Raw genomic sequence first — 15,295 nt, 5'->3', positions numbered from 1 at the left:
ATCACAAGAATCTCAGCTTTCCAAAGATATGTGACGTTTAGCTTTTTTTTTTTTTTCCACCAGCCTGTGGTGAAGAGAGTATCTTTCTGGGATGGGTGTATGGACACTGGCAATAATAATGGAATTGCTGTATGAATTGACTGTAATGAAGCGTGCAGTCAGATGGTTCTCTCCAATATTTATTTATGATTACAAATGGTTGCTGCTCTGAACCCAGCGACTGAACTCATAAAGCAGTCCGGCACTCCTGGCCTTTCCCTAGGTCTCTGCGGTGGGACAGCAAGAGGTAAAGAATAACGGTTTATTCTAGCTCATTTAGAGTTGACCACACAGCTGGAGGGCCCAGATGTACCGATTTAATGGCTAATTACTGTCTCACACACGCACTGCCTGATGGGAGTGAAAGGTCGTGCTGAGGAGCTCCGGGTGTGAGTTTATTGTGTTATTTAAATTGAAGGGGGTCTGAATACTTTCCGTACCCACTGTATATGATGTAATTGTAGACCCTTAAAGAAAGAAAGAAAGAAAGAAAGAAAGAAAAACCGATATCCATGATTATCCATGAATATCGGGGGAAAAAAATAGTTCCAAGATGCTTGATATTATTTTGTCGGTAACACTGTAGGATGAGCTTCATTTTGTTAACATTGGTAATTGCATGGCTCGCTGGAATACTTGAATCTGATTGGTCAATTGCAGTATTCAGGGGTCTGATATTTCCAAATATTTATTGTTGTCTATGGCGATGCTGTAACTGAAACCAATGCTACGTTCACGTCTGTCATATCACACCACGGACTCGCTATCGCTTGTTTTGTACAAACACAACTATCAGCTTCTAGTGTCTCAATAGTAGTAAAAATGAGGACTTCAGAATTAATATTACTGTAACATTGTTGAAGTGTTCGTCTTGTTGCTAAAATTATTCTGTACATTGTAATAGCCATTTTTTTTCCCTTAGTGGAAGCTTTTTGGATAATACACAGTTCAAATTATAAAATAATTTAAAATTAAAATTACATTTTAAAATAATATAACTCTTGGTATCATGAACGAACAATGAACAACACTTTTGGCATTTCAAGTTGTATAAATTTACATTTAATCCTGCCTAATTCCTGTTAAAAACTGCAAAGCTGCTTTGATACAATCTGTATTGTATAAAGCGCTATACAAATAAAGGTGACTTGACTTGACTTTAATGTATAAATAACATGAATTAACTGAGCATATATTTATAAATTAACATTTATCCTGTATTTGATAAATGTTATAAATTCTTGTTTATTGTTAGTTCATAATTAATACATTAACTTATCCTAACAAAGTTAACCTTGTAAAAGCTATCTGTGTTTTTGATAAAAAGATGTTTAGTGATCAATCACACGCATCACCCTTTGACCGATGAGCCAATCATTTTGTGAGTTATGGGTAATAGTAAATCGCTTCATGCATACATTTCATAAATGTTATAAGCACTTAAACCATGATATAAAGAGGCAGAACTGCATGAATAGCACCATACGTTCATGTAGAATGGTTCGGATGTGGAAAACGGACCAGATCAGGCGAAGAATTATCGTAAAACTGGTCAGTGGTGGTATTAAATCTAGAGCCTTGTTTATTGCTTTGCTATGGCTCATTGACACCTGCTTAGAGCTCTGAGAAGATCTCATTTCAAAGCCATAATAAAGCTGCTATCTTCAGTTGCTGCTGGGGAGTGTACTGGGTGTGCGGCTAAGACAGGGAAACAAATAACAAAGTTACAAATTCTGCCTAACTGCATTGTTAATTTGAGCAAAATGTCAAAATAGTTGTAGGGCACATGTAGGTATCAAAATGACATATTTAAAAGTTGTTTTAGTTCTGATTAGTAAAACCGTAATTCCAGCTTTTAACAATTAAGTTGAATAGTGTTTTTAGCATAAAGGCACATGTAATGTTCCCTTAACGTTAATGCATGGTTTTCAATTGGTTGTTTTTTGTGTGTTTGTGTGTGTTTTAGAACCAGTTCCTACTGTTCAAAGAACATTATTTTTAGGTGCTTAACTATAAAGTAACAATGAAACCAGTTCTTTAAAAACCCTCTTGCTGGTTTTAGTTATTCTCCCTATGATTTAAATGTGTAAAATCCCTAAAGTCAGTCGATTAAAGTGGACCTGTAACATGTTGACTTAACTGTATTCATAAAGACCTTCTTTCTAACTAAAATTAATGCAGTACACAAGCAAATGCCAGACATGTAGCCTCTGTATCTCCTCTAGCTTGAATGCAATTCTTATGCAAATGTTGAATAACAGCATTAAATACTGTTTAGATATTCTATGGTGAAGATATTTTGCTCATCAAAGCAGATCTGCTGCAGTGTGAGAGAACAGTTAGGACATGTTGTGTCTCTGTACAGGAGGACAGCGAAGGAAATCAGCTCTGATGCTGAATTTCCTTATATAATTCCAGTCCTGCATCAACCAAGGTTTGTTTTCAGCTGTTTGGCAGGAAGTGTCTGCATTCAGTCCTTGTGAACTGAGCTGTTAAGTAAAGATGTGAGATGCTGGATCAAAGAGAATAGCTTGAGGTCTCAAATGAATAGTGGTGATGAGAACAGACGCCACCTTGTGGTGCTAGTGAGAACTGCTCGCTCTTCCTCACTCCTCTTTAAACAGACACACAGTCTTTCCATTCACTTCACTTCCTACTTTTAACGCACAAATATATATTGTAAAAAAAAAAAAATAAAAAACGGGGGCACTTGACATTGATTTGTGTTTAAAGATTGTTGATTGCTAAGATCCACTTACTATATCTTCATGAGCTTGGATTGTAGTAATAAAACATAGAAACTAAATAAATCATTTTAGTTTTACTAAGCGATAAAAAAGGAAGGCGATATTGTTCAGAATATAAATTACATATTGTACAGTCTGTCTTTTGAAATACAGTGTGTTTAAGAGTCAGATCTAAATACAAAGGACATTATCAGTTTAAAATCATAATTTATGGCATGTATCAGTCTCTGGAACACTGTTTTTGCAGTACGCTGTGGTATTGTTTCTCCTTTGAGAGTCACTGAATCCAACACCCCCATTAGGGGTGTAAATCGGTTGAATGCAAAAGTCCCCCTTGAGCAGCTGTTCGTTATTCAAAGTAACTATTTGAAAACTAGTTTCAGTCATTTCCAGAATAGAGTTATCCTTTTTAGTTCCTGCTTCACAATAGTCATCTTTTCTTTTGCCCCGACTGTATTTCCATTTTGATGAATCTGACCTTCCCTTCTTGTGCATGTGCCAGCAGAATATGCTCAACAGGACTACCAGGACCACAAGCACCGCCCCGCCAATCAGGCCAGCCAGTAGGAAAGGCGAGCTGGGGTCCTGCTGGGTCGTTTGCTCGGGCCCAGTGGCATTATCACCGGAGTGAAAGGAAGCAGACTTTGTCGTCACCTCTGAGCAAATTGTATCGTCTCCCGGGTGGTCATGATTGAACGCATCCAGCGGATCCACGCAAATACGATAAGTGGACTTGGGCTCCAGGTTTGTCAGTATGATTCCCTCACGTTCACCCTGCACTAGCGACTCCTGCATGGGGCCAGTTATCAAACTGTGACCCTGCTTGACCCAGGTCACCTTATAGGCCGTGACGGTGAACGTCGATACCCATCTTACCTGAATGCACGAACCGTTTAGCACCGCAAAGGAAACTCGCAGTGATTCCTGCATCGGGCCGACTGGGTCGTTTGTCCTCTGCTCCCCATCTTTGCTTGAAGTCGGCGATGGAAGCGTGAGACGTGGAGGGTTAGGTGTTGGCTGGGAGTGTGCGGGTGTGAAAACCGTTTGAGTGGCTGACTCAGCAGTGGAGGAAGAGAGCAGTGTGGGCTGTGAGACTGTGGCGGTGCTGTTAGGACACTGGATGAGCTCCAGGGTTAGCTCTCTGATTACCATGCCACGTACCCTCTCTGGTTTCTGGCACATGAAGCCACGGACATTGAGGGTAGCTGGCAGGGACTTTAACCACAATATGACCCATTTAATGTTGCAGTCACAGAGCCAAAGGTTGTTTCGAACAGTGAGCTGTCTCAGACCATGGAGGCCGTCAAAGACCCCCTGTGTGAGAGACTGCAGCTGGTTGTTTGAAATATCCAGTCTCTCCAAGCGATGGAGGCCGCGAAAGGCTGTCAAAGGAATCTCATTCATCTGATTATCCTGCAAGTTGAGCTTGACTAGAAACTCGGCTGGCAGATTAGGAGGAGGAACAGTGAGGGAGTTACGTGCCAATGACAATGTTTTGAGATTAACAAGGGTCTGGAGAGCCCCGGGGGAAATGCCCTCATCCATGAGCAAGTTCCCGTCCAGGAGGAGGAGCTCGAGGCCCGTCACGTTCTCGAATGCATCCTCGGCTATAAGTGCAATGCGGTTCTCGTCCAGCCGCAGCTCTCTCAGCTCCTCGGGGAGCCCGATGGGGACGCTGCTCAGGTGGTTCTTGGTAAGGAAAAGGGTCTTGAGACTGATGGCCTCCCTGAAGGCCCCCTCCTCAACACCTACAGTGGAGATGGAGTTGTCATCGAGATAGAGCTCCTCCAGGCGTAGCAGCTGCGCGAGGGCGGCCCGGGACACCATCTGAATGTTATTCTCCTGCAGGTGGAGCACCCGCACATTTTTGGGAAGATTGACAGGGAATTCATCAAGCTGGTTGCCATAGAGATACACCGTCTCCACAGAGGCAACGTTGTGCATTTCCAGAGGAAATCCAGCATTGTTGATTTGATTGTTGTGGAGGTAGAGGGTCTTATAACCCTCTCCTAGCCCCAGAGGCACTGACGTTAGACTCCTCTCATTACAGTAAACAAAGGTCCTGTCACAGCGGCACTCCTCCGGACAGGTTGTGGCCCAGGAGAAATGCATGTGAAGACCAAGAAGTATCGGTATCCATGGGCTGATCAAAGTAGGCAGGTCTTTATTCCACATTCGGATCTGTACCTCCATTTTGTAAAACTTTGCAAACTTTTTGACAACAACAACAACAACAACAGTGCAGGTAATTAAAAAGGGTGAAAAAAAAAAATAGAATAAAATCCACCACTCTGGAGTTCTTAGCAGATCTTGAAGCTCGCCTCGGTGGAGAGTATGCGATGTTGAAGTTGCTGGGTAATCCTCCTGTAATTGCCTGTCCTAAGCTCCCCAACACAAGAGCAATAGTTTCATTAACTTTTGCGACTCCCTCTCATCCCTCCGTCCATGCTTGGGCTGGAAATGATAGCAGAGCTCATCACATTGTCACTCTGAGTTTAGGGAGGGACGATTTCAAAGTGTGAGGTGCCAGAGCAGCAAGTATGGAGGACTCATCGAAGATGACCTCCTCTCTCGTCACAGCTGGACGATTCTCGTAAGACACGACCTTCCTCACAAGTAGCATTTTGAGCCACTTACCTATGTAAACAGAAGATAAAAATAGATGAGATGTTATTTCAATGTCAAAACTTTTAGTATCTGGATGTTTATATATATATATATATATATTTTTTTTTTTATTTTTTTTTTTTTACAGAAAAAAACGTGTCTGTATATCATAACAATATGCGGTTTTAATATCAGCCAAGTGAAATCAGTTTACTATAGCGGTCCTTCGCATTAACTGATACAAAAGCAGTAATAATCCACTTGAATTTACAGTACTTTTACCATACCCAACCCCCTTACTTGAGGCACAATTACTGTAACAGATTCAAGTGAATTATTGCAACAGCACTATGATGAAAGACATTGTTTAAATCTTTGTTGTTCAATAAAGAGTTATTCTACTAGGAGAACTATTCTGCTTCTAAGTATCTAATATAGTGCATTATCTTCACTGTAGGCTGTTTACAGTTGCCAAGTAACATGGCAACTTACTGCATGAATAATAATATTGAATGTGTAAATGGCTCATTCAATCATAATTTAGATTTGATCTGACTGTTTTCATAAAATGGATTTTAATATTTTACATATTAAGAAAAAGAGAAATAAATAGAAAAAAGAAAGAAAGAAAGAGCAGCAAGCAATAAAGCAGGACACTGCTCCACACTTGCTCTCCGTGAGGAGAGAGTGGTGATTGGTGACATCAGCATCTCTGCGCTCTCAGACTTGTAAAGGGCACTGAGGTGTTTAATCTGTCAAATGCCACGATGATGGACAGGTCTGTTCTCCAATGCTCTGGCACAGAGTTCTCCTCTCAGTAATAATGATTCTGAACCTGGGAACAGTGAGAACTGCTGTATTAAATCAGTGTGGAGTGCATGAGTTTGAACGGGAAAGAAACACAGCCCTGTCCATGATACAGAACATATGATAGTCAATAAGACACGGGCATCTCTCTGAATCCTCTCATGAGATGCATCTGCCATTTTAGCAGCTGTCTCCTTCATGCACAGACTTTAGCCAGATCAATTAAGGGTTGGATAATTGGACATTTTACATGGTAGAGAATAAAGGTTGCAAGTTATGTAATCATGTCAGGTTACAAGATGTAATGAATGTCAGCCTGATGGCCTGAATATTGGATGTGCAGATTTCACAAATTAATTTTGTTGTAGCCATTTTGAATATCATCTTTGCATCTTAATATTCCAGTCTTCATCAAGGCCTCACATGGCCTCGCCTATTCCTCATCATCTATTAACTGTCTGCCGTTTGTTTACTGTATTTTGTAGTATTGTTCTTTACTGCTTTTGCACTATATTGTTTAGTGTATATTGTATTGTCTACACTGTCTCGTGTACATTGCATAGCTGTACCTACTGTGCAATTTCCACTGGCCTTGCTGTATGGATATAAAAATTATATTCTATTCTATTCTCAAAGTGTGTATTCCTTTGTAAGAAAATAGTGGTTTTATAGTCTGTTGCTGAATATCTTAGCAGAGGAAAAATGATCTTGCAGGATTTTTTTTCTTTCTTATGTTATTGTATATTGGGATTGAACAAACTAAGGTCCAGTATAGTAGAGAAGGCCGTTTTTTCACTCCAGCCTTTACTTATTAGTTGGCTACATTGATCCAGGAGTTCAGCTGTCATTATACAATGGTGTTCAGGTGTTGTTCATTGCATTTCTTTTAGAAAACGGCTCAAGTGCAGAGAGCATACAGCTGATTTGAGCAGTGGAGTGGTTATGCACACATCGAAAATCACACATGGAAGTGCTTGACATCTCACTGCTATAAACACACTTCTGAAATGTTCTGTTTTACCCCTTTCTTTTCCTATTTGTGAGATAATTTGTGTTTGACCACTCTATAAAACTATTGTAGTATTTATTTATTTATACTACATTAAAAACCCGCACACTGGTTAAACGTAAGGTACCCTATACGTTAACAATTATATTAGATTTATGAAAAAATATGTCATTTTACTGTAAAAATTGTTTTGTTTTGTTTTTGGAAGTGAAAAGTATGAATATGAATATGTGCACTCTGGGGTATGTTACACTGAGGCTGAGCACTGTCTATGCATGTTTATTAGACACGGTTTATATTGAGGCCAATTTTGTTGAACTATAAATTATCATGTGGCTTTCTATTTTCCCACCTTTTTATTGGTGTGCTCAGTACAGCAGATTTTAGTAGTCAATGTAGACTGATATATTAGTATTAAAAGAGTAAATGGCATACAATACAGTCAAAAACCGCAAAAATATAAGGCACCAAATACCATCCCGTATACCTAAAATATTCAGCGAATTTAAGGCAACCACAATTTCCTTGGTGTGTGTGTGTGTGTTATTGTTGTTTTTAACCTACTTATAAGATCATTTTTAAATGTATTTTAGGAATGGCAGATACAATGGCTGTTATACAATAAGTTTCTCGCAAGAGCGCAATTAATTGAATCTGGAAATTAATTTGGAAACAAACAGTTCCGAGTGTCTTTACTGTCTAAACGTGTTTTTTTTTCCTTTATTCTTTCAGTCCTCACCTTTTCTGAAGAGGCTTCGACCCATCTAGGCAGCATTTTAAATTCGTTTAGTCTCTTCTCCTGTGTGAGTTCTCAAAATAAATATCCCCCAGACAAACAAAAAGATAATTCCAGACCACTAACAGAGTCAGCCCGACGATCCTTTAGTCCGGATGTTTTAAAGGCATCATTTTGTCCAGCGGTTGATCGTGGGGAAGATTTCAAGTGTCTGCGCAACATGATGCGCCCGAGAGCCGCTGCTTCAATCCCGCTGATGCTCTCCCGAGTTCCGCGCTTCCCTCACCAAAATGCCCGGAGCGCGCTGGACTCCCCACTCTCTCCCTCTCTCTCACACTCACATACACACTCCTCTCACTTGTCTCACAACCAAAGATGTTACACTTCTTCTTGATTGAGGTCCGATTCCTCTACCATAATTGGTTTCATCTTATTGTTTATTCCAAATGCACTGAGCTCCGTTTCTCTTTGGAACCTATGGGAGGAATTGCAGTAATGAATTCATTTGATAGCTTGCTCTCTCTCTCTCTCTCTCTCTCTCTCTCTCTCTCTCTCTCTCTCTCTCTCTCTCTCTCTCTCTCTCTCTCTCTCTCTCTCTCTCTGTCACCCACACATACTGCCCTTTTATTTTCTGTTGTGCTTTCAATGCATTTTAGTTTTTGTATTTCATTTATTGTATTTAAACATGTATGAAATTCCCTAGTGCTGCACAATTAATCGACCGATAATCAGTTGTGTGGTTATAAAAAGTTACATTATTCCGTTAAAATCTACTTGCATAGTTTTCTATCCACACAGTGTGGAGGAATCCGTTGAGCAATGCAACTGCAACAGCCAATCGGAGGCGAGTTGCAGCGGCTGACAAGTCTAATGCCGAGTTCACACTGCACGATTTTCAAAGATGTCGCATCACTGTTGGTTTCACACTGAACGACTATCTGGGGTAGCATTCAGTTGTTGCTGTGTTCACACTGCACAATGGAACAACGACAGGCAGTTATGCCGAGTTCACACTGCACGATGGAACGACGACAGGAGGTTACACACTGCATGACTTTACAATAGGAAGAATCGCCGACAGCTCTGTTTGGTGCAGGGTTGCCAGGGTTTCGCTACAAAACCCTCTGTATCTTGGTCTCTCATTGGCTGTAGGTCATCGCCGATGTGCTTTTCAGTCAGAAACTGGCGATTCCCTCAGATCGCGTCTTTGATAATTCCCACTGCATGATTGTCACTCGCGTGAACGAGCACCGATTTGCCTCCGATTTCGGGCATTTGTCGGCAATTTCGCAAAACCTGTTGGCGAGTGAAAAATCGGGCTAAAATCGTGCAGTGTGAACTCGGCATAATTAGTAGAAGCACGATCAGTAACGGCCATTTATATATTTCTTTATTAATTAAATTATGAAATAATGTATTATTTTGTCAATCATGCAGCCCTATTTTCTACTTATAGATTTCTTATATGGCATAATAAATATAGAATGAACATGCAGATGTGTGATTTTTATTTTTACCAATTTTGTTTTGCTTGTTTTTGAACGTTAGAGTGTCGTCGTTTTCTATCTCTCCTTGATTGTTTGTGGTATTATACAGGCCCTTTATTATTCAAATTTGTGTTTCTCCAATATAGTCTCTCTGCAATTTGTAACTATTTTAAATTCTGGCTTATTTGGTTGCTCATATGAATCTGTACAATCTAATTTCTATGTTTTTCAAGAAATCGTACGTTTTTGTACAAATCACGTTGTAAGAATTGATACAAAATCGCTACTTCTTAAAATACATTAGTTTTCAAACTGGTTGGTTTCTCTCACCAGTGAGCATGGGAGTAGAAGGTGGAAAAGCTGGAGTGGAGCCGAGGGAATATAGAATGCTTTGATCTGGAAATGGATGGGTGCTTCTTAATAGGAAAGCTTCATCCTAGTTCTAAGGCTGCATAGCTTGGCTGCCATGTCAAGAGCTGTTGAAGACCATCTCAATTTAAAGGATCCTTGGAAGTCAGCCTTCGTTTCACATCCTTCATTCGGCCTATTTTGAAGTATGCATCGAGTGTTTCCTTTGTGTCCTCCAATCACCCACAATCCTTTGCACACATTCCAATTCACACAAAAGAATTAGCTGTGAAATGCAGGACCAAAAAAAAATAAAAACATTTTCGGAGATAACCTTATGTTGTATGTTTTCTTATGTTTTTTTATTTTATTTATTTATTTATTCGATTTATTTGTACAGGGACAACGCACAACAACAGTGTTGTTCCAGAGTTAGCTATAAAGCTAATTTGCATCTGCAGTCCCTGGGCAGGATGTTGTTACAAAATTACAATATTAAGTCACACACAATACAGTACACACAACACATACAATATACAATATACAATATCACATCATACTCCATTAAATTACAAAACCAAGTCAATGATCACATATTTGATTTTCCTTAAGCCATACTTTAAGCGTAGTTTTAAAAATACTAAATGTTGTACACTCTCTAATATTAACAGGTATTAAATTCCATCTTTCTGCTGCTCTAACTGAAAAAGCTGATTGTCCAAAAACAGTTTTCTTAAATTTAGTTGAACAATCACCTCTAACTGATGACCTAGTCTGCCTGATATTATCCTTACAGAAAGTCACACATTGTTTAAGAGGTGGTGGTGCAAGATCATGAAATAGTTTGTACATCAAGCACACATCAGCAAATAATAAAACATTGTCAAACGTCAATAATTTATCATTTTTAATAATATTGCAGTGATGATAACTCCTTGGCTTTTTAGCTAAGATTTTCACAGTTTGTTTATAAATAGTATATAATGGTTTTAACGTGGTTATACTTGTATGAGACCAACTTGTAGCACAATAAGATAAATGAGGGAGAATCATTGAATGCATAAAGAGTTTAGCAGCAGCCACAGGTAATTGGTGCCTAATATTCCTAAAGATCATCAAACTTGCTCTAGTGCTTTTAGAGACCTTTTTAATATGTTTTTTTTTTATTTAAGTTAGAATCCATAATCATACCTAAATATATCCTTACTTCTCACACCAAATCCCTGTGTTAAATCTTGAACTGAGTCTATAAAAAAAATATTAAATACACTAACAATTTGATGCTTATCTTGAATTAAACTTCCATGAACCTGTAATTCAATACCTTTATCGTTTTTATTATTTCTCTTTCGTACTCTATTAATATTCTCCCATACTTCTCTGCTATTCCCCTTTGCATCATTTATAAGATCAATAAAAAATGTTGCTTTCGCTTTTCTCAATTCCTTTACAACTGTATTACGCAAGTGTTGAAATGTCCTTCTATCATGAGCTAACCCTGATTTAAGTTCTATTTTTAAAGCATGGTCCCTCTGTTTCATTAACTTCCATAATTGTTCATTTAGCCAAGGCAAATTCTGCTTCTTTCTAGAAAAAGTGACATTTTTACTAAATTCACCCTTAATCTTATTAATTGTTACCATTAAACATTCAGAGGCAGCTTCTAAATTATCTGTAGACAGAATCTCATTCCAATCTAGTTTTTTAAATTCCTCTTCAAATTTGTTTTTAAGTCGTTTTGGTATAATATTTAGCACCTTTTCTTTTTCTTGTTGATATAAAAACCTATATTTTGTTAATTTTCTTACCACTAATATAAGATTATGATCTGATAACCCTGTTAATAAATGTATTGACTTAGTTATTCTTTCTGGTTTGTTGCTAAATATTAAATCAATTTGAGTTTCAGATGATGAGGTGATTCTAGTAGGGCCCTGGATTAACTGTATGAGGTCAAAATGACTTACTATCCCCTGAAGCCTTTTCCTATTTGACTTCTCATTCCAATTTATATTAAAGTCTCCAACTAAAATTAACTCTTTATTTCGATCAAACCCCTTCAAGAAATTTCTCAGATGATCATAGAAAATACTACTTGATGAAGGAGGTCTATATATGCCCACTACAGTAAATGTCATACATGGAGATAAAACAATTGTTACAGCAATATATTCTGAATATGCTGAAGAGGAGCTCTCTCACTCTGCTCCACTTAAATATGCTATTCCAGACTGGCTTTTAGTCTGTGCATTACTTGTAGACACACAAAGATAGATGCTTTGTCCTTATTAGTAAACTGATATTGGTTAAATACTATAGCATGTCCAGTAATACAGCTGATAATCTTTTATGATTTATTTGATTAACACCTGATAATCTGTTGGTTACAAACTTAGTTAATAGCCTTTTGTGTAATAAATGGGGAAAGTATGCTATTTTATAGTGAGATTGAAGTGAGAAATGTTATCAAGTACTCTTCAAGTGCATAAGAGTTGGAAAAAGCAAAGGCCACATGCTGAGATGAAACACTCATATAGTAAGGGTTCAGTTTTCATCGGCTATCATGATTTATTCAAATGGTGCAATAAGATGAAAAAAATGAATCAAATTTTACACGAACGTTAATTTGTTTCTGACACAAATCCGTTTGCAAAGAAAAGTTTCTGCGAATGGATCAAGGCGAGAGTGATCATGATCTAGTGAGCGATGAAAGATCAGTAACTCATTTCCTCCCGTGGCTCAAACCCGAACCGCCTCTTTCCTCAGAGCAAAAGTGAAAGGATACGCACGTCCCTTTAATGAACCATCAAACCAATACCGATTTGTTCTAACCAACACAAAGCACACAGAAATGAATCTGCTCTCTTGAATCTTAAGAGCAGTCCTTTAATCTTTTGATGGTTTCTGCCTCACATGAAACATCAGTCAAATTCAGTGCTAGGATTATTGGGTTTCTGCTATTTAGTTACAGTTACGTTCACCCAATCAATGACCGAGGATAAAAGAATACCTATAAATTATAGGAGGATAGCATAATTGATAGCTTATGGATAAGAATCGCAACAGCCTAGTTACGGCAAGCCTGATCAATTTCTTATCAATTTAAATTCATTAGTCACAGATGAGAACGGAGACTATGGGACTTCCAACCAATCATGACAATCATAGACAGCAACCTTTTGAACACAAATTGGATATCAAAGAATGCACACAACCCTCGCACACCACATTATTTGTATTATGTTGCTTTATTATCTACCGTCTTTCTTTTTCTATTTGAAGTTGTGTTCGGTTTCTTAGTCCTTACTTAGTCGTGCCATTCTCAAAAGCTGTTGATTTTTCTGACAGGAGCTCAGTCTGCAGAATGCTAAATTTAAATTCATTTTAAAGCAGGCTGTTGGACATTAATTAAATTATGTGTCACGATATGCATTCACAAATGAATGTATTATGAATTTGCTATTGGCTTGGTAATGCCGGTGTGGGTAGTGCTTATGTCAGACAGGATTATGCTGATGAAAGCTTGAAACAGACGTCTACCCCAATGGAGAGAGGAAAACAAACAAATAAATAAATATAAAAATAACATATTCACTATTTTGCAGAGTTCTGGCAATGGTGTCTCATTATTTTGTGCTTATACCAAGAAACCCACCTACAGACAGGTAACATTGGCTATAAGCTGCAGGCTAGTGCTTATATAGGGAAGAATATGCTAACTTTATTTGACCTAACTTTTGGTAAGAACACAGAGAGAGGACTCTGTAATTGGAGCATAAGTTAGAAATGAATAGTTTTTGAGAGTGAATTATAACATTTTGTGGTTTTAAAGCTAAGGTAAGGGAGTATTTGAAGGCATAAGTTTCACTGGCTGTGGTAGCTGCAGTACAGTAAGCCGTTGGAGGTCAATGACAGACTGCTAGTCAAACACAAAGCTTTCTTTTTGTATGTGTCTGTCTGTTAAGAAACAAAAAGAACACCCAGAACATTAAGTTACTCGAGTTATGGAGAAAAACAAACATGTTTGTCAAAGCTGGGGAGCTGGGAAGCAGTGTGGCCAAATGCGCGTTCAATCACCGGCTGACTTATTTAATCAGCACTTCTCCCAGCTTGAAGCAAATTAGCAGGACAACAGAAAAAGCAAACTCTGCGGCATGTTGTACCAGATAGCTGCCCCTCTTTATGCAGACTCTGAACGGCAAACAGATAGTGCAAGTCAAAGGAAGACTTGTCATAGGCAGCAGTGGGAGGTCAGGGGCCACACTGCTTTAGCTTGTTTCCTCAGTTTAGCCTCAGTAACCTCTTTGCTCACTTCTAAAATATATACAGTAGGATCTAAAAATCTAAGAACACTAGTGAAAATGATTATATATAGCATGTTTCTATTTTTTCTCTTGATATACAAAAATGACTTCAATACATCAATGATGAACATGTGTTTCATTATTGTGCTCTAATTATCATTAAAAGGATAAAACAAGAAGACATTTTATGTGACAATGAAAACTACTGGACCACAAAACCAGTCTTACGTCGCTGGGGTATATTTGTAGCAATAGCCAAAAATACATTGTATGAGTCAAAATTATTGATTTTTTTTATGCCGAAAAATCATTTGGATATTAAGTAAAGATCATGTTCCATGAAGATATTTTGTAAATGTCCTACTGTAAATATATCAAAACTTCATTTTTGATTAGTAATATGCATTGCTAAGAACTTCATTTGGACAACTTTAAAGGCGATTTTCTCAATATTTAGATTTTTTTGCACCCTCAGATTCCAGATTTTCAAATAGTTGTATCTCGGCCAAATATTGTCCTATCCTAACAAATCATACATCAATGGAAAGCTTATTTATTCAACTTCGAGATGGTGTATCCACATCTATTTAAAAAAATTGACCCTTATGACTGGTTTTTTTTTTTTTTTTTTTTTTAATATATCAAGTCAGCATGAATCTATTAACTTGTTAAATTTGGTTTAACCTAGAAAAACATACTTAAAAAAATATTAAAATATCTTCTTAGACATTGACCCAAAATTTCAAATGGTCCAAATTTGCTGGATAGTGAGCTAAAGATAGTTCATCATAATGATAGTTTATCATAATGTTTATTTGATGCCTAGCTTGTGGAAAATTGTAAAATATTTAAATCTTCTGTTTTATTTAGTTCTTGTATTAATTTAACATTACTGTAATTACTGTACAGCGTTTTTTAGCACATGTTTTAGCAAATGTTTTGAAAAAATGTTTTACTGGCCTAACATTTTTCAGTAGGTTTTCTCTCTTTCTCAAAAATGTTCCCATCAAACATACAGTAAAAACAGTAATATTGTGAAATATTATTACAATTTAATATTTTTATAAATATTTATCAAATATTTGTATATAAAATATTTTATATTTTAAAGTATTTCGAAATATAATTTAATCATGTGATGGCAAAGCTGAATTTTCAGCAGCCATTACTCCAGTCTTCATTGTCACATGATCTTTCAGAAATCATTTTAA

At 37.6% G+C, this 15,295-nt stretch overlaps 1 protein-coding gene across 1 annotated transcript; it reads right to left on the bottom strand.

The window, feature by feature from the left end:
- Positions 1–2,987: 2,987 nt before the first annotated feature.
- LOC107671101 (leucine-rich repeat transmembrane protein FLRT2-like) lies at positions 2,988–8,215 on the bottom strand. Its single transcript, XM_016463948.1, has 2 exons — positions 7,949–8,215; positions 2,988–5,423 (listed from the first exon to the last, which is right to left on the bottom strand). Exon 2 carries the CDS (start codon positions 4,977–4,979, stop codon positions 2,988–2,990), a length of 1,992 nt encoding a protein of 663 aa, XP_016319434.1. The 5' UTR covers positions 4,980–5,423; positions 7,949–8,215.
- Positions 8,216–15,295: the final 7,080 nt, after the last annotated feature.

The sequence above is a fragment of the Sinocyclocheilus anshuiensis genome, unplaced genomic scaffold (genome assembly GCF_001515605.1).
Source record: "Sinocyclocheilus anshuiensis isolate Anshui unplaced genomic scaffold, SAMN03320099.WGS_v1.1 scaffold861, whole genome shotgun sequence".
In the NCBI taxonomy this organism is placed as follows: domain Eukaryota; kingdom Metazoa; phylum Chordata; class Actinopteri; order Cypriniformes; family Cyprinidae; genus Sinocyclocheilus; species Sinocyclocheilus anshuiensis.
This window is presented reverse-complemented; position numbering and strand designations above follow the sequence as displayed.

What these genes read in the sequence shown, in the direction of transcription:
- LOC107671101 (XM_016463948.1), bottom strand. Translation starts at nt 4,979, where the DNA reads ATGGAGGTACAGATCCGAATGTGGAATAAAGACCTGCCTACTTTGATC.